The sequence below is a fragment of the Heterodontus francisci genome, chromosome 9, assembly GCF_036365525.1.
Source record: "Heterodontus francisci isolate sHetFra1 chromosome 9, sHetFra1.hap1, whole genome shotgun sequence".
NCBI lineage: Eukaryota > Metazoa > Chordata > Chondrichthyes > Heterodontiformes > Heterodontidae > Heterodontus > Heterodontus francisci.
Genome location: NC_090379.1, coordinates 103,322,649 through 103,349,269, shown reverse-complemented (window position 1 = coordinate 103,349,269; position 26,621 = coordinate 103,322,649). Strand labels below are relative to the sequence as shown.

The 26,621-nt window shown below is 43.9% G+C and overlaps 1 protein-coding gene across 1 annotated transcript in view; it reads right to left on the bottom strand.

Annotated features, from left to right (window-relative positions):
- bahd1 (bromo adjacent homology domain containing 1) overlaps nucleotides 1-26,621 on the bottom strand; it is a 127,180-nt gene that overhangs the window by 83,891 nt on the left and 16,668 nt on the right. Inside the window, exon 3 of the mRNA XM_068038182.1 lies at nucleotides 7,291-8,894. Within this exon, the coding sequence (XP_067894283.1) occupies nucleotides 7,291-8,894 (1,604 nt within the window). The remainder of the gene's footprint in view (nucleotides 1-7,290; nucleotides 8,895-26,621) is intronic.

Genomic DNA, 26,621 nt, shown 5'->3' with positions numbered 1-26,621 from the left:
GAAAGTGTAGTGGAGGCAGAGACCCTCAACTCATTCAAAAGGAGTCTGGATATGCACCTCAAGTGCCATAATCTGCAGGGCTACAGACCAAATGACGAAAGGTGGGATTAGAATAGGTGAATCATTTTTCAGCCAGCACAGACACGATGGGCCAAGTGGCCTCTTTCTGTGCCTTAAACTTTCTATGATTCCATGAAGTTATGATGTTCTGAATGCCCTGCCTGAAAGGATGATGGAAGCAGATTCAATTGTAACCTTCAAAAAGTATTTGGATAAGCTGGAAAAGGAAAAATCTGCAGGGCTATGGAGAATGAACAGGGAGTGGGAATAATTGGATAGCTCTTTCAAACAGCAGGCACAGGCATGATGGGTTGAAAGGCCTCCTTCTGTGCTGTACGATTCTATTATTCTATAGAATAGTTACTATGAAACTATTTCATCTATTGGGTGAAATATTAAAATTAGAGCCAGGCAATTTAAGAGGGATATCAGGGAACACTTTATCCACACAAAGGGTAGTAAAAATCTGTAACTCTCATCCAAAAGACTTGGATATTGGAATAATCAAATCTAGAACAGCTCCAAATAATTTCCTAGCCCCGTTATTGCATATTCATAACACAGATGGCCAGTTTCCTCGCGCAGGACAAGTTTGTTCTTTGTTCCCGGTCACACTTCGTGACAGACACAGCCAGGACAGAACAGTCAGCTGATCTCAGCCAGGTCAGAGGTGGATACTACATTTAGAGCTCCCTCAATGGCAGAACCCCAGTACAGAGACAATGCTGCACTCTCTCAGGTACACTGAGACATTAAACCAGAGACCCCGCCTGCTCTCTCAGGCGGACTTAAAAGATTCCACGACACTATTTTGAAAGAGCAGAGTAGTTCTCCCCAGTGTCCTGGCCATTATTTATCCCTCAACCAACATTGCCAAAACAGATTATGTAGTCATCATCACACTGCTGTTTATGGGACTTCGCTGTGCGCAAATTGGCTGCTGCATTTCCTGCATTACAACAGTGACTACACTTCAAAAAAATGGTACTTTATTGGCTGCAAAGCACTTTGGAATGTCCTGAGGTCATGAAAAGTGTTCTAGAAATACTTTCCTTTTTTAAAAAACTTGCTCAGATTGATTAGTGTCTCACAGGTTTGCTGCAGTGCCTGTTCGTAACACAGTTGGAGAATACACTTTCTCGCTCAGGATAAAGGACAAAAAGGATTCCTGGTCCTGATTCCTGGCAGGCAGAGTACGTACGATGTTGGGTCAGGGGGGATAGCAAAGCCAGACAATGGCCCCCATAACTTCCAGCCCACCATCTTCTGTAGTCCAATTTAAAACCCCTCCCAAGTTCACTACATGCACCACGACTGACTGCTCAACCCGAAGGCTCTCGTCTCAACTCTCCCCATATCTTGTTTCCTCTATCCAGCATTTATGACTAAAATAAAACTTTTTGCCAACAGTTAACATGTTTTGTTCAATCACCTCAACAAAATCAGGCAAAGGTAGGGCAACAAGCATGGATAACACGGGATATTGTCAGCCTAGTCAAAAAGAAAAAGGAAGCATTTGTAAGGGCTGGAAGGCTAGGAACAGATGAAGCACTTGAGGAGTGGCGGCGCAGTGGCGCAGCGGTTAGCACCGCAGCCTCACAGCTCCAGGGACCCGGGTTCGATTCCGGGTACTGCCTGTGTGGAGTTTGCAAGTTCTCCCTGTGTCTGCGTGGGTTTTCTCCGGGTGCTCCGGTTTCCTCCCACAAGCCAAAAGACTTGCAGGTTGATAGGTAAATTGGCCATTATAAATTGTCACTAGTATAGGTAGGTGGTAGAGAAATATAGGGACAGGTGGGGATGTTTGGTGGGAATATGGGATGAGTGTAGGATTAGTCTAAATGGGTGGTTGATGTTCGGCACAGACTCGGTGGGCCGAAGGGCCTGTTTCAGTGCTGTATCTCTAATCTAATCAATCTAGGAATATAAAGACAGTAAGGAAGGAACTTAAGCAAGGAGTTAGGAGGGCTAAAAGGGGTCATGAAAAGTCATTGGCAAACAGGAGTAAGGAAAATCCCAAGGCTTTTTATACATATATAAAGAGCAAGAGGGTAACCAGGGAAAGGGTTGGCCCACTCAAGGACAGAGATGGGAATCGATGTGTGGAGCCAGAGGAAATGGGCGAGGTGCTAAATGAGTACTTTGCATCAGTATTCACCAAAGAGAAGGACTTGGTGGATGATGAGCCTAGGGAAGGGAGTGCAGATAGTCTCAGTCATCTCATTGTCAAAAAGGAGGTGGTGTTGGGTGTCTTGCAAAGCATTAAGGTAGATAAGTCCCCAGGGCCTGATGGGATCTACCCCAGAATACGGAGGGAGGCAAGGGAAGAAATTGCTGGGGCCTTGACAGAAATCTTTGCATCCTCATTGGTTACAGGTGAGGTCCCAGAGGACTGGAGAATAGCCAATGTTGTTCCTTTGCTTAAGAAGGGTGGCAAGGATAATCCAGGAAATTATAGGCCAGTGAGCCTTACGTCAGTGGTAGGGAAACTATTAGAGAGGATTCTTCGGGACAGGATTTACTCCCATTTGGAAACAAACGAACTTATTAGCGAGAGACAGCATGGTTTTGTGAAGGGGAGGTCGTGTCTTACTAATTTGATTGAGTTTTTTTGAGGAAGTGACGAAGATGATTGATGAGGGAAGGGCGGTGGATGTTGTCTATATGGACTTCAGCAAAGCCTTTGACAAAGTCCCACATGGCAAACTGGTACAAAAGTTGAAGTCACACGGGATCAGAGGTGAGCTGGCAAGATGGATACAGAACTGGCTCGGTCACAGAAGACAGAGGGTAACAGCAGATGGGTGTTTTTCCGAATGGAGGGATGTGACTAGTGGTGTTCCGCAGGGATCAGTGCTGGGACCTTTGCTGTTTGTAGTATATATAAATGATTTGGAGGAAAATGTAGCTGATCTGATTAGTAAGTTTGAGGACGACACAAAGGTTGGTGGAGTTGTGGATAATGATGAGGATTGTCAGAGGATACAGATCAGTTGGAGACTTGGGCGGAGAAATGGCAGATGGAGTTTAATCCGGACAAATGTCAGGTAATGCATTTTGGAAGGTCTAATGCAGGTGGGAGGTATACAGTAAATGGCAGAACCCTTAGGAGTTCAGAGAGATCTGGGCGTACAGGTCCACAGGTCACTGAAAGTGGCAACGCAGGTGGATAAGGTAGTCAAGAAGGCATTCGGCATGCTTGCCTTCATCGGTCGGGGCATAGAGTATAAAAATTGGCAAGTCATGTTGCAGCTGTACAGAACTTAAGTTAGGCCACACTTAGAATATTGCGTGCAATTCTGGTCGCCACACTACCAGAAGGACGTGGAGGCTTTGGAAAAGGGTACAGAGGAGGTTTACCAGGATGTAGCCTGGTCTGGAGGGCATTAGCTATGAGGAGAGGTTGGATAAACTCAGATTGTTTTCACTGGAACGACGGAGGTGGAGGGGCGACATGATAGAGGTTTACAAAGTTATGAGCGGCATGGACAGAGTGGATAGTCAGAAGCTTTTTCCCCAGGGTGGAAGAGTCAGTTACTAGGGGACATAGGTTTAAGGTGCGAGGGGCAAAGTTTAGAGGGGATGTGCGAGGCAAATTTTTTTTTTTTTTTTTTTTACACAGAGGGTGGTGAGTGCCTGGAACTTGCTGCCAGGGGAGGTGGTGAAAGCAGATACCATAGCGACATATTTGTCAAGATGTCTCTTAAATATGAATCGGAAGGGAATAGAGGGATATGGGCCCCGGAAGTGCAGAAGGTGTTAGTTTCGGCAGGCATCAAGATCGGCACAGACTTGGAGGGCCGAATGGCCTGTTCCTGTGCTGTACTGTTCTTTGTTCTTTGAGACTGACCAAACAGTAACACCCCACCACCTCCCACAATGGTTCATCTCACTTTGAAGGCCTGACCAATGGAGAACCCCTAGAGTCATTTACAGCACAGAAAGCGACCATTCAGCCCATCAAGTCCATGCCAGGTCTTTACACAACTATGGAATCAATCCCACCCGACTCGATCCCCATAGCCCTGCAAGTCTATTTCTTTAGGTGGCCAACCAACTTTCTCGGAGTCACTGATTGTCTCCACTTCCACCACCCTTGTGGGCGAGTTCCAGGTCACCACCATCGTGTAAACAAAAGATTTTTCCTCATATTCCCCCTGCATCATTTGCCCAAAACTTTCAATTCGTGTCCCCTAGTCCTTGCACTATTGGTTCATAACAGTTTTTCCAATTATCTGTACTGGGGTAGCTTTGTATTCAGGAGTGCCCTGGAATCACAACTGCAAGTTGCAGTGCTCGCTTCTCATTCTTCAGCAATGTGGTTAAAACCAGATACTGCTACAAAGATGACCTCATCCTTTACTGCCCATAAACACACCGATAATGCTTCAGCAACACCCAAATTAGATTGAGCTGGCAACAGTAATGAGTGCAGATGCATACAACACACATGGACATAGCCCACGCAAGAGCTCCTGTGGCTCTTTTGTCCAATAAGTCTAGTTACTACCACATTGTATGTAGTCCTCTGGCATCGAACCAAACATCACAGGGTAGAATCTCTGAGGGATTCAAAATGATTCTTCTCAGCAATTCTCAAACGGAGGCTGCCAACTCAACAACTAGCATTTATATAGTACTTTTAACAGAATTTACTCAAGGCACTTCATAAATGGGTGGTCACAGAAAAATGGACACCGAGCTAAAGGAGGTATTGGAACAGGTGCCTAAAAGCTTCAAAGGGGTTTTAAGGAAGACCTTAAAAGGAGAGATGGAGAAACAGGGACGTTTAGGGAGGGAATTCCAGAGCATAGGAGCTAGTCAGCTAATGCAGATTTCATTGAGGGTTGCAGAGCTCGACGAGGCTACAAGAGGAGGCAGCAATGTCATGAAGGGATTTGAGCACAAGCATGACAATTTTAAATTAAAGGCATTACTGGACCAGCAGCAATGTAAGCCAGTGGGTATGGAGTGATGGATGAATGGGACTTGGTGCAAGGTTGCTAACTCTCATGCACAGCCTGAGTCAGTGGCTATGAGGGGGAAGAATCAGTGGGTAGGCATATGATGGGGACACAAAGACAATGGCTTTGGTCTTCCCAAATGATTAACTGGAGGCTCAACTAAAACTGGATGTCAGACAATCAGCCCAACAAGGCAGAGGGAGTGGAGGGTTCATAACAGATGGTAGAGAGGTAGAGAAGGGTACTGTTGGAATACATGTGAAACCTAATGTCAACATCATCCAAAGACATGATTAGGAAAAGAAAACTATGAAGTGCTAATCATGTACAGGGATCCAATCCCACAATCCTCCATATTCTACAAGATGAACTTTAAAACCATCACACCTCCTCCATGGCTTGGCAGTAAATGCATCATATGGTGTACAGACCAGCCAAATCTCAAGCTCCATTTATAGCCTATTTTGATGTCAGCTGCAAAATTACTCCTGGTTGCGGTCCTGTTGGGGTGAGTATGTGTGCCAAGCGAGGACAGAGTAAGGGTTACACTGCGATTCCTTCCATGATTAAACAGCCTGTCTACCTTCCTGTCCAGACATTGAGTATGGTTACTTGAGAAAGATTGCCCACAACCACCCTCTCAATCCAGCAAGAGTTCACACCTTAAGAAAAGAGGACAATTTACAATGGTCGAAATAGATGAATCGCGGCCACAGAGATGCAGAACAGTACACTGGTTACATTCAAGATTAGGTATTGTTATAGCTTTACAGAAGATCCAAAACACAACGGAATACTGATGGTCGCTGTCAGTCATGACTCAATGGGTAGCATTCTTGCCTCATGTCTGAACGTTGTAAGTTAGAGTCCGACTCGAGGAACTTGAGCACAAAATCTAGGCTGACATTTTGTTGCAATACTGAGGGAGTCCTGCACTATAGGAGGTACTGTCTTTCAGATGAGATGTTAAACAGAGACCCCATCTGCTCAAGATCCCATGGCATTATTCAACGAACAGCTGGTGAGTTCGCCCCAGTGCCCTGGTCAAACAATTAAAACAGATGTCATTTATAACATTGTTTGTGGAACCTCTCTGTGTGCAAATTACGTGTGCCAATTGAGGACAGAGTTAAGAGTTCCACTGCGATTTCTTCCATGATTGGAAAGCCCATCTACCTTGCTGTCTAGACTCTCACATTGAGTATGGTTACTTGGGAAAGATTATCACCCTCTCAATCCAGGAAGAATTCACACCTTCAGAAAAGATAAGGTCAATTTACAATGGTCAAAATGATGAATCACGGCAGCAGAGATGCATTTCCTACATGATCAACAGTAACTACACTTTAGAATTATTTCATTGGTGATCAGCACTTTGGGATGACCAGAGGTTGTGAAAGGCCCTATATAAATGGAAGTCTTTTCTTTAACAGCAAGTAACAGCCCCAATAATTCTCTTCACCCTGGGAACGCAATGAACTACAAATGCAGTCAAGTCAGAGATTTTCTTTTGTACGTATCATCAAGTTACCCTGTTCTCCCCAAAACAGCTTGTCTGTTGCAATGACCCAGGGGACTGCACACAGATGTGACGCTCAACCCCTAGACTCCCTTCAGGGGAGTCCTTCCACCACTGGACACACAGGAGAGCATTACACAAGATGTTTCTCCGTAATTGCATAGGATATACAGCACAGAAACAGGCCATTTGGCCCAACCAGTCCATACCAGCATTTATGCTTCACTCAAGCCTCATCCTATCATTCCTCATCTGCCTATCAGCAGAACTCTCCATTCCTTTCTCCTTCAAGAACACAGGCGACACGAGGAAATTTTTTTTTTACCTAGCAAGTGGTTAGGATCTGGAATGCACTGCTTGAGGCAAATTCAATCATGACTTTTAAAAGGGAATTGGATAATTATCTGAATAGAAAAATTTGTAGGACTACAAGGAAAAGTGAGACGAGCGAGTTACTCTTGCAGAAAGCTTGCATGGACATGAAGGGCTGAATGGCTTCCTTTTGTGCTGCAAACATTCTATGATTCCATATCCTTATCCAGCTTCCCCTTAAATACATCTATACTATTTGCCTCAATTACTTACTAGCAAGTTCCACATTTTCACCACTTTCTGGGTAATTAAGTTTCTCAATTCCCTGCTGGATTTATTTGTGCAACTTACATTTATGGCCCATAAGTTTGGTGTACAGTGATGTTTAAACACCTTTGTCTACTAATGCTCCTCTTACCCAGGTGGTCACCCACTTACCAGTTTTTACTCCCAGCTTGTGGAGACAGTTTGTCCTGTCTGATGTTAAAGTCCTTTGGACTACATCCCTGTTGAGTGACGGATGGATCATTCTGCAAAAGTCATAGCCAGTCATGCCCATGCACTGCAAGGTTGTTGCATCTCCCACGTAGCAAAGGCTGCCCCCACATGGAGCATGTGAGAAGGGGATACCCGTGGGCATGGCGCTCTGCGAAATGAGAAGGCTCCCTTCATCATCAGGCGGGGTACAGCAGGGGAAAGCAGCTGAGCACATGGGACAGCCATGTAAAGAATTGCAGCCAATGGGCAACAAGCCACTTCGATCGTAGTGTAGGTAGAGATCATCCATTGGGGAAGCAAGGCAGACTTCAGGAGGCAGAAACCCGTAGTGGTCCGGATCCGACACAAAGTTGTCCAGCAAAGTCAATGTTGAGTGCGATTGAAATGGAGCCACTGGTTGTGTAAACTCAGCACCCGAAGCAGTGCTCTCCTTCACAGCTTGGTACTTGGGCTGAATCATGGCTTGGCTTCCCACGAGCATCGATAGCTGATGGCGATATCCATTGGTCTTGTCCGCATATGGGCAGGGAGGGTCCGGGTTCATGGTCAATGTGCTGGAGTGCTGCCCTGCGCTGGCAGACTCTTCTTTTCTCTGCCCTTTACCATCCCCTGAGCCGCTGGCAGGGCAGAGTTTGACTGTGATGCCACTCCTGGGGTCCTTCCTCTTGGCTCGCGGGCGACGGCCAGCCAGTGGGCAAGAAAGCCGCATTCCACCACTCCCCTTGCCCGGTTTTCCCTCTCCCTCCACCCGGCTACGCCGCCCAGCTGAAACATCCCTGGTGTTACTTAGCTTGAGGAACGCAGCGGCGTTGAGACTGGCCATGCGTTTTTTAGCCGGCAGCTCGGCCAATCCGCTCTCCCAGCCGCACCCAGCTGGTGCAGGGTCACTCTCAGTGCAGGTGAAAACGTCGCCATCAGATGACCCACCTGAGCTGCCTGTCCGCCTTTTTGCTGGGTGACTGGTCTTGCCCTCGGGTTGGTTCTCAGCACATTCCACACCGCAGCTGGGACCTCTCCGGCACCGCCTGTTGGACGGTGGGCAGTCTTCACGCTCCAGCAGCAGATTGTTGACCGCCTCTGCGTTCAGGCTAGCCAGCCTTCGCGGGCGTGACTCAACGGCACGTGGGACCACAGCTGTCCTTTTGGCGTTCTCTTTGCCAGAGTCTTCACTCCTCTCTGCCTGGGGTGCCTCCTCTCGAACACGGTCCTGGTTGCTCTGATAACCCCATTGCTCCGCAATAGCCTGTGTGGGGCTCACTCCATCAACTGATGTCCCTTCCAGCTCCTTGGCAACCCCTGGGGATGAGAAATTGCCTGGTTGCATGTGAATGCGTTTCCGTAGCGGGTATGTCTTACGGTGCTTGGGAAGGTACTCCTGTTTGCTCTCGGTATCGGCCACCCTCTCTTCATAGTCCCTGCTGCCGCTGACCCTGTTGTGTCCCAACAGCATCTTCCCCATGGTTGTGCTGCTTAACCTGGTTACGTTACAATCAGTGCAGCTCATGTCGTATGACATCAAGAGGCAGGACATTTCATAATTGCACCTGTAAAAACAAGAGCAAAATTCAACACTCACATTTGTCAAATATCAACATTGCCTCCCACAATATCAAGGCAAAATGGAGCACAGGTTTGTGTCATTGCTCTCCCCCTTCACCAATCTTATGGAGTTCCCCCCATTCCCTGCAGCTAACCTTCCCCTCCCCCAATCCAAAGAGCTTGCACCATCAGGTAAGCTTATGTGAAGGAATATTGAAATGAGGCCAGGCATTCCCTCAAGAGGGAATCATCCAGAGGAGCTCCTGCATACATATGAATGTCTCCCTTGAGGATGTCATTGGCAATGTAAACAGTTTGTTTTTTGAAAGATATGTTCAAATAATATATACAGCGAAAGTGAAGTGCCGAGACCAGCAACCACTTCAGATCAGTGCCAGAGGGCAGTTAAGAGTCAACAAGAGTGGGGAGACTGGAGTCATTATCCAGACCATGCAAGACAGCAGGTTTCCTTCCCTCAAGGGCATTTGTGAATCAGTCAGGGTTTTTTTTTTAAAATGACAACCTGCTAGCTTCATGGTCACTTTTACTGATATCAGATTTTTAAAAAAAAATCAACTGCCACAGTGGGATTTGAACTTGCATCCCTCATCGATGATATAAGACCTCTGGATCACTAATCCATTAACATAACCACTGCCCTACCAAGCAATTAGACATGTAATGAAGGAAAGACACCTCAAGTCTAATTTTCAGGATTCAATACATATAGATAATAGCGAGAAAACAGAACTACACCATTTTCTGAGGGGTGTGGAACATGGGGAAGAGAAAGTTTGTGAGGGGGGGCGGGGAAAGACACAGACAGACACAGAATAGTAGTGAACGGAAAGCTCCTGCTAAAACTTGAAACTTACTGGCACCAAAGAGACTGCACATTTTCTCTCCTCAGTAAAGGTCATTATGGAGCTAAACCAGACACACTCCGGATTTATTTAAAATCATGAAGTGATCACCATCAATCCTTACAGATATAGCTTGTATCTACAATATAGATGATCCTTGCCTGGGGCTTCAAATGAACCCTCGAGGAGACACATGGTGGTAAGAAATCATTACAAATCACCTGGAGTCATTACAAACCAACAAAAAAATTTTACATTTGAAAAGTTCTGGTAACACATCAAAGCTTTGGACATTCCTTGCAGAGAGGATGCAAACTACAGCAGAACTGTGAGACAGTAATAATTTCCCTGAACTGGCTTGATGTTGATTGCTGGGAACAGTTTTCATTCTTGGCATATTCACCAGCTGAGGGGTTTGCAAAACAATGTCCGAACATGTCAAGGTAAAGCAACCTGGGACTTGGTGAGGTCTGGTCTAATTGAGGTGTTTACTGACCCTATCAAATCCTCCAAACATCCTAAAGAAACTCTTTCCTCTGGTGGGGGAAAATGCGGAACAAAAGGTCATAACCTTAAAATTAGATCTAGGCAGTTCAGGAGTTCACATCAGGAAGTAGTTCTTCACACAAAGTCATGGAAATCTAGGAATACTCTGTCCAAAAAGCTGGAGGAAGGCAATTGAAAATTTCAAAACATCAATAGATTTTTGTTGGGCAATGATATCAAAGGTTACAAAAGCAAGGCAAGTAAATGGAGTTAAGATACAGTTCAGCCAGGATCCGATCAACTGGCAGAACAGGCTCAAGGGACTGAATGGTCTGCACCTGTTCCTATGTAGAACATTTCACTTTTAACGGGAGAAAATCAAAAATCATGCCCCTTTCAGGATGGATGCATGGTGCACCAGCAACCACTTAAGGGTCTTCTTGTGGCTACAGCGGTATGCAATATTTTGACATATTTTCATTTGTGGAGGGTGGGGTGGGGGGAGGGAGAGGTGTGGTGAAAGAGGGGAAGAGGAGGTACAGATGTAATATAGGGCTTGGAGGCAGCCATTCAGCCTATCGAGCCCATGCCAGCTCTCCACGGAGCAATCCAGTCTGTCCCACTCCCCAGCTCGAACCCTGTTGCCCTGCAGGTTTATTTCCCTCAAGTGCCCATCTAATTTCCTTTTGAAATCATTGATTGTCTCCATTTCCACCACCCTCGGGGACAGAGTGTTCCAAGTCATTACCACTCACTGTATAAAAAAAGTTCTTCCTCACATTTCCCCTGCATCTCTTGCCCAAAACCGTCAATCTGTGACCCCTAGTCCTTGTACCATCAGTTAATGGGAACAGTTTTTCCTTGTCTAAGCCTGTCATAATCTTGTACACCTCTATTAAATCTCCTCTCCTTTACGCCAAAGAGAACACCACCAGCTTTTCCAACCTAACCTTGTAACTAAAATCCTTCATCCCTGGAACCATTCTGGTAAATCTCCTCTGCTCACTCTCAAGGACCCTCACATCCTTCCTAAAGCGTGATGACCAGAAAAAGACACATTACTCCGGTTGGGTGTCAAGTAATGTCAATCAGATTGGCACAAAAACCCAAACACTACTTACCTTCCTGTCAGTGGAAAGTTTCTCTATGTACTCTGTGAAAAGCACTCCCTGATTTTGAAAATCTGGATTAAATTATCCCTTAACCTTCTTTGCTCTAACTAGAACTATCCCAGCTCTCTAGTCTCTTCGCAGAGAAGACAGTAAAGTCCTCCATCTCTGATATTAGTTTGGTAAACCTGCTTTTCACCCACTCTCCTATGGCCTTGACATCCTTCCTAAAGTGATGCCCATACGAACAGGAGTAGGCCATTCAGTCGCTTGAGCCTGTTCCACCATTTCATAAGGTCATGACTGATTGGCGATTTAACTCCATAAACCCACCGTTGCTCCGTATCCCTTAACATCTTTAGATAACAAAAATCTATCAATGTCAGTTTTAAAATTAATTGATCTAGCATCAATTGCCATTTGTGGAAGAGAATTTCAACTTCTACCACTCTGTTTTCTCTCCTCTAGGGTCTGGCTCTAAATTTTAGACTATGCCCCCTAGTCCTAGATTCCCCACCCAGCAGAAATAGTTCCTCTTTATCTACCTTATCTGTTCCCCTCAGTACCGTGAAAACAAACAAATCACTCCTGAACATTTCAGGGAATACAGCCCAAGTTTGCGTAATCTCACCATGTAATTTAACCCCTGGAGTCCAGGTATCATTCTGGCAAATATACACTGCACTCCTTCCAAGGCTGATATACTCTTCCTTAAGTGTGGTACCCAGAACTAGTCACAGTATCCAGGTGGTCTAACCAGGGCTTTGTATAACTAAAGCATGACTACTAACCACACCCCCCCCCCCTTATATTTCTAGTCCTCTAGATATAAAAGCCAGCATCCATGAGCCATCTTGGTTATTTTCTTCACCTGTTCATGACATTCTAATAATATGTACTTGGACCCACTGATTCTAGTTCTTCATTTGTAAAGCACCTTATTCTATTTTTTAGGTCTAAAATCGATGACCTCACACTTGCCTCCAATGAAACCCATTTTCCACAGTTTCACCCTTTCACTTAATTTATCAATATCTCTGAACCAACTCCATGCTCCAGCTGAGGCTTAACAGCTATTTCTAATGATGTATCCGATTTGTTGCTAGCTTCACTTCAAGTTGGAGGTAGCCAAGAATTGAGCAGGACATTCATATCCCAGCTTGCCAACAAACTCATATTGATGATTTAGGCAGTTGCAGATCTTAGGAAATTCTCTGTGTGAGTTTCAGAACACAGAAGTGTCCACATAAAAACTCTGGTACCCTCCAATCTGACTAATAAGGTAGGTAAAATAATCCTTGGAAAGTAATGTTTCTTTTTCGGATGAAGTAATTAATACTCTCGCTTGAGTCAAAATGTTCAAGTCCCACTCCAGAGACTTGAGCCACTAAAGCTATAATCTTTAGGATGAAAACTGTCTGCCCGCTCAGGTGGACATAAAAATCCCACTGCACTAGTTTGACAAGCAGGGGAGTTCTCCCTGCTGGCCAGGCCAATATTTACCCCTTAACCAACATCACTAAACATGGATTATCCAGCCATTATCACATACCACAGGGAGTAGTTGAGGCGAATAGCAGAGAAGCATTTAAAGGGAGGCGAGAATCATAGAATCACAGCATGGCCACAGTACAGAAAGAGGCCATTCAGCCCATCAAGTCCATGCCAGTTCTCTGCAAGACCAATTTAGCTAGTCCCACTCCCCCACTCTTTCCTCATAGCCCTGCAAATTTTCTCTTCTCAGGTGCTTATCCAATTCCTCTTTAAAAGCCATGATTGAATTTGCCTCTACTGCACTCTCAAGCAGTGCATTCCAGGTCCTAACCATTCGCTGCTAGATATGAGGGAGAAGGAAACAGAGGATTATACTTACAAGAGTTAGATGAGGAAGGATGGGAGAAGGCTTGAGTGCAGGCCAAATGGCCTGTTTGTGTGTGAATATACTCCAATTGTAAGCAATTGTTGCTGTGGTTGCTTCTGTGCAATTTGTGGCCACATTTCCTACACTACAGTGATTACACTTCAAAAAATACTTCATTGTCAGTAATAGGCTTCGAGACATCCTAAGGTCATAAAAGACACCATATAAATGCAAGTCTCTTTTTCCTTTGTAGGTTCCCCAGAAATGCCTGTTCTCACCTCCCATCACACACCATATTTTTTATTCTTTCATGGGATGTTAGTGTCCCTGGCAAGGCCAGCATATGTTGCCCATCCCCAATTGCCCTTGATAACGGAGTGACTCGCTAGGCCATTTTAGAGGGCAGTTAAGAGTCAACAGGTTGGGAGTCACATGTAGGCCAGACCAGATAAGGACAGCAGATTTCCTTCCCTAAAAGGACATAAGTGAACCTGATGGGGTTTTTATGACAATTGATAGTTTTGTGGCACCGTGACTGAGACTAGCTTTTTAAAATTAATGTAATTACATTAATTAATTGAATTTACTAGATTACTAGACCAGTGACATTACCACTACACCCCATGCCCTGGGGTGGCTGCTGCTGCTACTAATGTTAGTCTGTGTACTGGAGCACAGAAGCTTCTTCCAGTAGTAAATAAAAACTTAGAATTGAACAGCACAGGAAGCCATTCGTTCTAATCAAGCCTGTGCTGGATCAAGGAAGCTATCCAAATGGCTCCCCACCACCACCCACCACCCCCCCAGCCACACCACCCTTTCCCCACAGCCTTACTATTTTTTCCTCTTCCAATTATTTATTTATCCAATTCCTTTTCAAAAACTACTGTTCAATCTGCTTCCACCTTCCCTTCAAGGCAGCGCATTCCAGATAAAGCAGTAATATTCAAGGGTTCTGCTAACCATTTCCACAGGATAGTCAGTTTCTAGTTAAGACTTCATTGGGCTTTAAAAATGATCATTTAAATTACAAAGAAATTTTTACAGTGCAGGAAAATGTGGTCCAACAGATCTGTGCTGGTGTTTAGGCTCCACATAAGTCTCCTCCCACCTTTGCTTCATCTAATCATATTAACATATTCTTCTATTACTTTCTCCCTCACGTACTCAACTAGCTTCCTTTTAAATGCATCAAATTAAAAGTAAATGCAAAAATTGCTCTTCAGAGAGTCCTGTACTATATGCTTCAGACACCCAAAAACAGTGGAAAGCTTCCACACCCTAATAACCATTCCCATCTTCAGCATATATTTACCAATCCCATGCTCAGAGTTCCAAAAATCAGCAATGCAGTATTGTATCCCTCTTACTAGTGCGCCGCTCTATAGAGCCCCTCCTAACTGGAGCAAAGGGAGTAGCGGGATGGTAACTTGTCTGATCAATGTCAATTAACGTAAAATTCTGGGATGCTGTCTGTGCCCACTGTCCAAACTCGTTAACCATGGTCAGAGGTTATCTGCAATTGGTCTGGCACAGATTCAAACCCCCAAAGGCCCAGATCTGTGCTGTAACCATTCTACTCCCTACAACATTTTACAAAACAAATGAACTGAAAACTAACCACGTTGCATAGAATTCACATGACAAACAGGCCATTCAGCCCAACTGGTCTATGCCAGTATTTATGTTAAGCTCAAGCCTCCTCTCGCCCTACCTCATCTCACCCCATCAACACATCCTATTTCTTTCTCCCCATCTGTTTATCAAGCTTCTCCTTAAATGCATCTATGCTATCTCCTTGAACTACTCTATCTGGTACCAAATTCCAAATTCTAACCAGCCTGAGTAAAGAGGTTTCCCCTGAATTCCCTCTTGGACTTATTAGTGACTACCGTCTCAGAACATGTGAAGTCGCAGGACAAGTAACAGAATGGATAGCAATCTGGCTACAACACAGAAAACAGGAGAGGTTAAAAAGTAGTTACTCAGATTGGGCAAATGATGGCAAGTGGTGTTCCACAGGGATCAGTGCTGGGACCACTGCTGTTCAACATTTACAAATACGATTTGGACTCTGGAATCGGAGTACAATTTCAAAATTCAGAAAGGGTGCGTAATTGGCCAATGTATTTTAAATGTAGGCAATACATTTTGGTAGGAATAAGGAGGCTACATATTCCTTTGAAAAATAAACATCTAAATAGGGTAGAGGAACAGAGGGATGGTGGAGGGGTACAGGTACGTAAGTTAAAAGCAGTGATGCAGGTTAATAAGAGCATAAAAATAGCAAACAAAGCACTGGGGTTCATTTTTAGAGAGATGGAATTGAATAGGAGACAAGTCATGTTAAACTCATACAGAATCCTGGTTAGACCACACTGAGTACTGTGGACAGTTCTGGTCTCCAGATTATGAAAAGGATATAGAGGCACTGGAGAAGGTACAAAAAAGACTTACTAGAATGATCCAGAACTAAGAAATTAAACCTATCAAGTACGACTGAACAGGCTAGGATCGTTTCTCTAGGCAAAAAAGAGAGGTGAGGTCGTCATGATTATGAAATGGTTTGACAGGGTAGATGTAGAGAGGATGTCTCCACTGACAGGCGAAACCAGAACTAGGGGGTCATAAATATAAAACAGAAACTAATAAATCCAATAGGGAATTCAGAAACTTCACCCAGAGAGTGGAGAGAATGGGATACTCGCTACCATAAAGAATAGTTGAGGCAAATTGCATAGATGCATTTAAGGGGAAGCACGGTAAGTACATGAGGGAGAAAGGAATAGAAGGATATGTTGATGGAGTTAGAAGAGAGGAGGGAGGATGTTTGTGTGCAGTGTAACCAGCAGTACAGATGCGTTGGGCTGAATGGCCCGTTTGTGCTGCAAATACTTTGTAATCTTATATTTATAAATTGTCAGCCCATAATGTCGCCGACACCTTGTGGCACTTAAAATAGAAACTCTATACAATTATACATTACTCAGAATGGCAATACTTACTTAAACAGCAATAGCATTAAGTTTCACAGCAAGTAACCCATACCTTGTTGGTTAAATGGATAATGCTGTACCACTACATAGTAGCTAGACTATTAGTTAACTCTATAGCTTGAGTGCAACTCTTATCCTGCTGAATAAATCGGAAACCAACAGCTGAGCAGCAATTCCACACAGTTCTGAGGCAGAAAAACCCAGCTGTTCATTATTTATCCAAATCTGAAACAGTCAGAAAACCAATTAGTTGAATTTGACAATGACTAAATTAAAATCTAGATATGCAAATCCAGAAGGACTGCACAATTGCCAGGAGGCTCTCCAGAGATCCATGTGATCACTTTAAGCGCTAGTGAAGACAGGCATGAAGCAAAACACAAAATCTCTGCTGCACATTTGTATCAGATTCAAACTGGATTCCCCAGATCCAATGAGGTTCACAAGACAACAGCAGCTTCCACCCCCACCCTTTCAAGATCAGAGACAAGATCAACAACTTGCATTTATATGGTGACTTTAATACAGGAAATCCCCAGGCTCACAGAACATTTGACACTGAGGCACATAGGGAGATATTAGGACAGTGGAACCTAAAGCTTGGTCAAAGAGCTAGGTTGTAAGGAGCATCTTAAAGGAGGCAGGGAGGTTCAGGGAGAGAATTCCAGAGCTTAGGGTTCAGACAGCTGAAGCCATGATCAATGGTGGGACATGGAAATCAGGGATGAACAAGTGGACAGAATTGGAGCAGCACAGAAATCTTGGAGGGCTATGGGGATGGGAGGGGGTGAGGCTATAGAGGGATTTAAACAGAATAAGAATTTTAAATTCAAGGCATTCCCAGAGCAAGAGCCAACGTATGTCAGTAAGCACAGGGGCTATGGATGAACGGGACTTGGTGCCAGTTAGGATACGGGCAGCAGAGTTTCTAACCAATTGCCCGCATATTTCTACATTTGTTGACCAAAACTGGCAACACACTATATACTACAGAGATGAGTAATGCTGGCATGGTGAATCAATACAGCACTGATGACCTCAGTATTGCTGTTGCATGTGTATAATAGTGTAAAAGGCAGAGAGGGGAATTTCTGAAGCATGTGCAGAATAATTTTCTTGATGTTTCCAGCCCAACAAGGAAGGAGGCATTAAAATAAAAGCAAAATACTGCAGATGCTGGAAATCTGAAATTAAAACAAGAAATGCTAGAAATACTCAGCAGGTCTGGCAGCATCTGTGGAGAGAGAAGCAGAGTTAACATTTCAGGTCAGTGACCTTTCATCAGAACTGACAAATATTAGAAATGTAAAAGGTTTTAGGCAAGTAAAGCAGGGGTGGGGCAAGAGATAACAAAGGAGAAGGTGTAGATAGGACAAGGCCACAGAGAATAACTGACCAGAAGGTCACGAAACAAAGGCAAACGGTATGTTAATGGTGTGCTGAAAGACAAAGCGTTAGTACAGAGAGGGTGTTAATTGACTGTAAAGCAAAAGCACTCCAAGCACAAACATTAAAAAACCAAAACAGTGGGTAGGCACAATAGAAACAAACTAGAAAAACTAAAATAAAATAACCAAATAAAAAAGGAAAAATAACTAAACATAAAAAGGGGGGGGGCCTGTCATGCTCTGAAATTATTGAACTCAATGTTCAGTCTGGCAGGCTGTAGCGTGCCTAATCAGTAAATGAGGCGCTGTTCCCCGAGCTTGCGTTGATGTTCGCTGGAACACTGCAGCAATCCCAGGAAGGAGGCATTGCTGGATCTGATTCTGGGGAATTAAGTCAGTCAAGTGGATCAAGTGTCAGAAGAACAACATTTAGGGAACAGTGATCATCGTATCATGAGGTTTAGGCTAGCTATGGAAAACGACAAGTAACAATCCAGAGTAAAAATAATTAACTGGAGGAGTGTAAATTTCAATTGGATGAGAACAGATCTGCCTTAGATCTGTTTCCTGCATTACAACAGTGACTACACTTCAAAAAGTACTTCATTGGCTGTACAGCACTGAGACGTCCAGTGGTCATGAAAGGCAACTACTTCTTTCAGGCAAATTGGAATCAAACACTGGCAGGCAAAACTAATGGAACAATGGGCTGCCTTTAAAGAAGAGATGGTTCGGGGACAGTCGAGATACATTCCTATGAGGGGGAAAGGGAGGGCAACCAAAGCCAGAGATTCCTGGTTGACAAAAGCAATAATGAGCAGCTAACATAGAAGGGAATCCAAAAGTCTTCTATAGGCATTTAAAATAGTGAAAGGGTAGCAAAACAAGGGGTGGACTGATTAGGGTCCAAAAGGGGATCTACACATGGAGACAGAGGGCATGGCTGAGGTACTGAATGAGTACTGTGCATCTGTCTTTACCAAGAAAGATGCTGCCAAAGTCATGGTGAAAGAGGAGGTAGCAGAGATACTGGAAGGGCTAAAAGTTTAGCGCTGGAGCTGTGGGGCTGCGGTGCTAACCACTGTGCCGCCCTGCGCCACTATAAATTGGCCATTATAAATTGCCCCTAGTATAGGTAGGTGGTAGGGAAATATAGGGACAGGTGGGGATGTGGTAAGAATATGGAATTAGTGTAGGATTAGTACAAATGGGTGGTTGATGGTCAGCACAGACTCGGTGGGCCGAAGGGCCTGTTTCAGTGCTGTATCTCTAAATCTAAAAATCTAAAGGAGATATTAGAAAGGCTACCTGTACTTAAAAGTTGATTAATCACCAGGACCAGATGGGATGCATTCAAGGATACAGAGGGAAGGAAGGGTGGAAATTGGAAGCACTGGCCATAATCCTCCTTAGAGAAGGGTGGTGCCAGAGGACTGGAGAATTGCAAATGTTCCACCTTTGTTCAAAGAAGGGGGTAAAGATAAACCCAGCAAGTACAGGCCAGTCAGTTTTACCTCAGCGGTGGGAAATCTTTTATAAATGATAATCCGGGACAAAATTAAATCACTTGGAAAAGTGTGAATTAATTAAGGAAAGCAAGCACAAATTTGTTGAAGGAAAATTGTGTTGAACAAACTTGATTGAGTTATTTTCATGAGGTAACAGAGAGGGTTGATGGAATGTATATGGACTTCCAAAAAGCATTTGATAAAGTGCCACATAGCAGGTTTGCCAGCAAATAAAAGGAAAAGTAGCAGCATGGTTCCGAAGTTATGTGAGTGACAGGAAACAAGAGTGGTGGTGAACCGGTTATTTATCAGATTGGAGCAAGATATATAGTGGGGTTCCCTAGGGGTTGGTACTAGGACCACTGCTTTTCTTGATATATATTAATGACCTACACTTGGGGTACAGGGCACAAATTCTAAATTTGCCGATGGCGAAAAACTTGGAAGTACGGTGAACTATGAGAAGGATGGATATAGTGATAGACTACAAGAGGACAGACATGTGACAGATGAAATTTAAGGCAGAGAAATGGGAACTGATATATTTTGGTAGGAAGAATGAGGAGCAGCAATAGAAACTCAAGGGTATAATCCTAAAACTGAGTGCACGAACAGAGAGACCCAGTGGGTAAATGTGCACAAATTTTTGAACACGGTAGGGCAGGTTGAGTAAGTGGGTAAAAAGGTATATGGGATACTGGGCTTCAGAAACAGAGGCACAGAGTACAAAAACAAAGTTGTTATGAAGAACATTAATATAACACCGGTTCGGCTTCAACTGCAGTACTGTGCCCAATTTTGGGCACCACACTTTAAAGAGGCTGTGAAAGCTTTAAGAGAGTGTGCTGAAAAGATTTGCAAGAATAGTTCTAGGGATGAAGAACTTCAGGTACGCAGATAGACGGGAGAAGCTGGGTTGCTTTCTTTAGAAAAAGTGGAGATTTGATACAGCTGTTCAAAATTATGAGGGGTCTACTCAGTGTTGATAGGGAGAAGCTGTTCCCATTGGCAGAAGGGTCAAGAATCAGAGAACACCAATTTAAGGGACTGGCAAAAGAACCAATAGTGTCATAAGGAAAAACCTTTTTATGCAGCAAGTGGTTAGGATGTGGAATGCACTGCATGCAAGTGTGGTCGAGGCAGTTTAAACTGTAGCTTTCAAAAGGGAAGAGAAAAATTTGCAGGGCTATAAGGGAAAGGACAGGCAAATGGGTCTAGCCAAGTTGCTCTTGCCAAGAGCCAGCAGTGACATGATGGGCTGAATGGCCATCTGCTGTGCTGTAACCTTTCTATGATGCTACATAGGCTGCTGCATCTTACTTGGACTATCTTCCAAGCATGTAACAGAAGGCCGAACCTAACCACTCTTGGTTTAAACCTTAAGCCAAGTTGGTCATATTGAGTCAGAAGGCTCTGGCTTCAAATCCAATATCACAAAAACAGACTGTGGGGTCATTATCCAGTTTCTGTTTGTGGGAGCTTGTTGTGCACAAACAGACTGTCGCATTTCTTACATTACAACAGTGACTACATTTCAAAAATACTTCATTGGATGCAATGCATTTTGAGATGCTCGGAGTTTGTGAAAGGCACTATATAAATGCAAGCCTTTCTTCCACACAAACACACGTCAAACAGTATTTTGCAAGGAATGCAGTGGACGGCATCTATATAGATTTTAAAGGGCTTGGCAAAGTACCACATAAAAGGCTGGTTAACAAAATTGTGGCTCATTGAATAGGAGGGTCAGTGTCAGCAAGGATAAAAATCGGCTTAAGGACAGAAAACAGCAAGTCGTGGTAAATGGTTGTTTTTCCACATTAGAGGATGGTAGACAGTAGTGCTCTCCAAGGGTCAGTGCTTGGACCACTGCTTTTTTTGATTTATACAAGTGACTTGGATATTGGAATACAGACTAAAATCTCAATTTGCAGAGGATACCAAACTTGGGAGGTGCGGCAATGAGGATGATACCAATCAACTGCAACAGGACTTAGATAGACTAGCAGAATGGGCAGCCAAGAGGCAGATGGAATTTAATACATAGAAGTGTGAGGCAATGCATTTTGGCAAAAGGGATAGTGAGTCAATATAGACTTAATAGCACAGTTCTAAAGAGTATGCAAGAACATAGGGACCTGGGGGTGCATGTGCATAGATCTTTGAAGGTGGTATGACATAGTTAGCAAAGCATATGGGTTCTTGGGCTTTATAAATAGAGGTATTGAGTACAAAAGCAGGGAGGTCATGCGGAACCGTTAGAAAACTCTGTCTAGGCCACAACTGAAGTATTGCGTCCAGTTCTGATCACTACACTTCAGGAAGGATGTGAGGATCCCTGAGATATCCTGTCAAGCCCCCTCAGAAACCTATGTTTCAATCTGATCACCACTTGTTCTTCCAAACTCCAATTAGTATAGGGCCAACCTGCTGAATCTTTCCTCATAAAACAACCCCATTCATCCCAGGAATCAGCCTAATGGTTTTGAGATATTGGTTGAAGAATAAACCGTGGCCAGGAGAGCAGAGAGAACTCCCTTGCTCTTTTTCAAACAGTGCCATGGGATCTTTTACACTTAACCAAGTGGGCAGACAGAACTTCGGTTTAGCATCTCAGCCGAAAGCCAGTACCTCCGACAGTGCAGTGCTCCGTCAGTACTACATAGGAGCATTGTCATTCTGAATTATGTACCCAAGCCTCCGGAGTGGGATTTGAACCCATGACCTCCAAGCTAAGTGAAGCAAATTTTTCCATTAACCTGTGTAGTGGTAATACGAGGGACAAAACTGAAGATATTCAAACAAAGAATGGTTGTGGGGTGGGGAGTATTGTCAGCAAGAAAATCTTTTACGGAGTGTATAGAATGTGGAATTCACTGCACCTAACTGCTGTTGAAACAGAGTCCTGTTTTTAAAAAGGGAATTATAAAAAGAGCACATTATTAAAGGGTTATCAGGAACAAGCAGGAGAAAGGGTTCAGAAAACTTCCAGTGCAGACTTAATGACTACGGCACATTCCTGTGTTGTAATATTCTATGCAAGCTCCCCGTCCCAACACTGGATCAGTGTGTTCTGTACAGTACATGTGCGTCAAGCTCCAAGCTACATCATATTTCAACCAGAAACTTAACACAATAACAACTACTTTTGCTGGGAGTCAGAGATATACACCTACTGATCTCTTTAGTGGGGGCAGGGAAGGGAAAGATAATTTGTTCAAGTCACTGGTCTTATTTGATGTTGGTTGAATCGGAATGTTGTGGTTCAAGTCCCACTCCAGAGACTTGAGCACAAGATCTAGGCTGACACTCCAGTGCAGTATTGATGGTGTGCTGCACAGACAAAGATGCTGTCTTTTGGATGAGATTTTTAAAAATTATTTATTTGGCGCTTAAATCGAGGCTCCATCTGCACTCAGGTAAAAGATCGCAAGGCACTGTACGACGACAGCCAAGTGAGCTCTCCCCAATGTCCTGGCCAATATTTATCCCTTAACTAACATTACTATAACACAGATTACCTGGTCATTTCCACAATGCTGTTTATGACAGCGTTCTGTGTGCACAATGGCTGCTGTGTTTCCCACATTACAAAGTGGCTATACTTGGCTGTAAAGTGCTTTGGAGCATGTATGTGAAAGGTGCAAGTCTTTACTTAATACAAGATCTTTTGCCTCTAATTAAATAAGCAGATGGGACCTCTGTTTAACATCACCTGAAGGGCTGCACCCAACAACACAGCACTCCTTCAATACTGCACTGAACTTTTCCTTGTGCTCAACTTCGGGGGTTGAGCTTAATCTCAACCTGGTCCCTTACAGGAGAGTGCACCACCAACTAAGCCAACACCAAACATCTACCAACACAATACCATTTCAAACAAGCAGAACACTAAATAATTCTGTGGCTGCTGCAATTAAATCACCAGTTTTTAATAATCATCCCCTCCCCTATGATCTGCCCCACAGTGACGCAGTGGTTAGCACCGCAGCCTCACAGCTCCAGGGACCCGGGTTCGATTCTGGGTACTGCCTGTGCGGAGTTTGCAAGTTCTCCATGTGTCTGCGTGGGTTTCCTCTGGGTGCTCCGGTTTCCTCCCACATGCCAAAGACTTGCAGGTTGATAGGTTAATTGGCCATTATAAATTGCCCCTAGTATAGGTAGGTGTTAGGGAAATATATAGGGACAGGTGGGGATGTGGTAGAAATATGGGATTAGTGTAGGATTAGTATAAATGGGTGGTTGATGGTCGGCACAGACTCGGGGGGCCGAAGGGCCTGTTTCAGTGCTGTATCTCTAAAAAACTTGAAGACCAACAGTGCCCCATGAAACAGTGCAAGCAGGTATACTCTCCAGAAAATTCACAGACAAGAGCCAAAAATTCACTCCTTCAAAACTACAACTCTCCATCACATTTTAAAATAACCTGCTTTTGCCGGAACTGCCTGCAAATTACTACAAATATTCATTAATCCCGGAATTTAAAAAAAAACTAATTTTACATGCACTATTTAGTATTTTTATACAAGGTCACTTTTTAACTGCCATCATTCTGGACTGTAGAGATTAAGATTTTATCTTTCTTCACACATTTATGATACTTCTGTTGCTCCTCTTTTCTCACAAGGTGCTCAGAACTCAACACTGTATTCCACTCACTGTCTGCCCTGTGTATTGTAAAGCCTTAGTGTATAACCTCTCCAGAACAGCACAACATTCTATTAGCTTCCTTAATTACTTCACTGCCTAGACAATTGAAAGCAATGACTGCAATTTTCCCAGGTCCTCTTAACATCCCTGTGCTAATTCTATTCATTTATTGTATACTTAGAACCCACATCACTCCTCCTCCTCCCCCACGCCCCCCCCCCCTTTCCCAATAATATGCATTACTTTAAGAATAAACTTGCATTTATACAAGAGGTCCTTTCACAAACTCTGGATATCCCAATGCAGCTCACAGCCAATTAAGTACTTCTGAAGTGTAGTTACTGTTGTAATGCTGCAACCACGTCAAAGATCCACAAACGTCAATGTCCAATTCTCGTTTCTGATCTGGAGGTTAACATTTTCAACGTATTGACCTCCAAGATACAGTTAGCAAGATTCCACAGCGAGTGCTTGAGCAGCAGTCTTAAAGGACCGGCCAGGTTAGCAGCTAAACATCTCAATGATTCTCCAGACCCCCAAGCTCCGTGTGAGAAACACCAAGGTTTAGTTGTGGATTGAGGGATAAACATCAGCCAGGACACTGGGGAGAATTCCCCAGCTCTTCTAATAGTGCATCCACCTGAGCGGGGCATGTGGAACCTTGGTTTAACGTCTCATCTGAAAGGCAGCATCTGACAATGCAGTACTCCTTCAACACTGCGTTGGAGAGTCAGCCTAGATATTTTGACTCAGAGGTAAGAGTGCTCCTCACTGAGCCACAGCTAACACTTCACCTTTCTCACTGTTAAATCGGTTTGGTCATTTGTCTGGCCAATTACTCAACATACCTGAGCCCTTCTCTGCAGGGCTTATAACTGTAGCTTCTAGTTAACTACTGATCTTTCTCACAGGGAGCCTAGGAATCTGGAGAATGGTTGAAACATTTTGCTGCTACGTGGCCTGTGTCTTTAGGACCACAGCTCAAACACTCCCTGTGGAATTTTAGTACCTGTCGCTTAGAGGTCACCAAATTGATAATGTTAGCTTTCAGATCATAAATGAGAACTGAATGCCTCGCTTACTTTCTGTTTAGCTCCTATAACAAAATTGCAACTCTGGAGCTAAACTATATCAACGTACACCTCCACATCCAGACTACTGACTGTCTTTCAAGTTTTTGCTACTGCATTGACCCCCCTCCACAAACCCTGGCCAAAGGGCCCGGGATCTACTCTATTGGGCTTCTCGGCTTCTGCTCAGTGGTAGCACTTTGCCTACAGCAGAAGGTAGTGGGTTTAAGCCCCACTCCAGAACTTGAGCTCATAATCCAAGCTAACATTCCAACACAGTACTGAGGAAATGCTGCACTGTCAAAGGTGCCATCTTCTAGATGAGACTTTAAACTGAGGCTCAGTCTGTCCTCCCAGGTGGATATAGATCACCACAGCACTATTTCAAAGAGCATCAGGGGAGTTCTTCCCAGTGTCCTGGCCAATATTTATCCCTCAGCCAACATAAAACAGGTGATGATATGGTCATTACTACATTACTGTTTGTGGACAAATTGGTTGCTGTGGTTCCTACAACATACATACAAACACATGAATTGGTAGTTGAAGTAGGCCATTTGGCCCCTCGAGCCTGCTCTGCCATTTGATAAGAGCATGGCTGATCTGAATGTGGCCTCAATTCCACTTCCCTGTCTATTTCCTATACCCTTTGGCTCCCTTGTCAGTCAGTCAATCAATAATCTATCTAACTCAGCCGTCAAAATATTCATGACCCTGCCTCCACTGCTCTCTGGAGAAGAGAATTACACAGATTAACACTCAGAAAAAAATTCTCCTCATCTCAGTCTTAAATGGGAGATTCCTTATTTTTAAGCTGTATCCCCTAGTTCTAGTCGTGCCCACAAGGGGAAATATCCTCTCAGCATCCACCCTGTCAAGTTCCCTCAGGATCTCATGTTTCAATAAGATCACCTCTCATCCTTCTAAACTCTAATGGATACAGGCCCAACCTTTCCTCATAAGATAACCCCTTCATCGCAACAGTCAAGTAAACCTTCTCCTGAACAGCTTCTAATGCAATTATATTCTTAAGGAGACCAAAACGGTACACAGCACTCCAGATGCAATCTCACCAGCGCCCTGTACCATTGTAGCAAAACCTCCCTACTTTTATGCTCTATTCCCCTTGCAATATACTCTACTCCCCTTGTGATAAATGACATTCAATTTGCCTTCCTAATCACTTGCTGTACCTGCATAACAACCTTTTGTGATTCATGTACCAGGACACCCAGATCCCTCTGTACCAAGTTCTGAAATTTCCCACCATTTAAATAGTATACTGCTTTTCTATTCTTCCTGCCAAAGTGGACAAGTTTGCATTTTCAAACATTCTACTCCATCTGCCAAATATTTGCCCACTCACTGAGCCTATGCAAACTTATGTCCTCTTCACAACTTAACTCTACCTATCTTTGTGTCATCAGCAAATTCAGCAAACATACATTTGGTCCTTTCATCCAAGTTTTTAAATATAGATCATAAATAGTTGAGGCCCCAGCACTGATCCCTGTAGCCCTCCACTAGTTACAGCTTGCCAACCTGAAAATGACCCACTTATCCCTACTCTCTGCTTCCTGTTAACTAACCAATCTTCTATCCATCCTAATGTTACCCCCTACACCATGAACCTATTGTGCAGTAACCTTCGATGTAGCACCTTATCAAATGCCTTTTGAAAATCCAAGTACACCACATCTACAGGTTCCCTTTTATCCACGTTGCTTGATATTTCCGCAAAGAACTCCGATAAATTAAACAAACGCTATTTCCCCTTCACAAAACCAAGTTGACTCTGCCT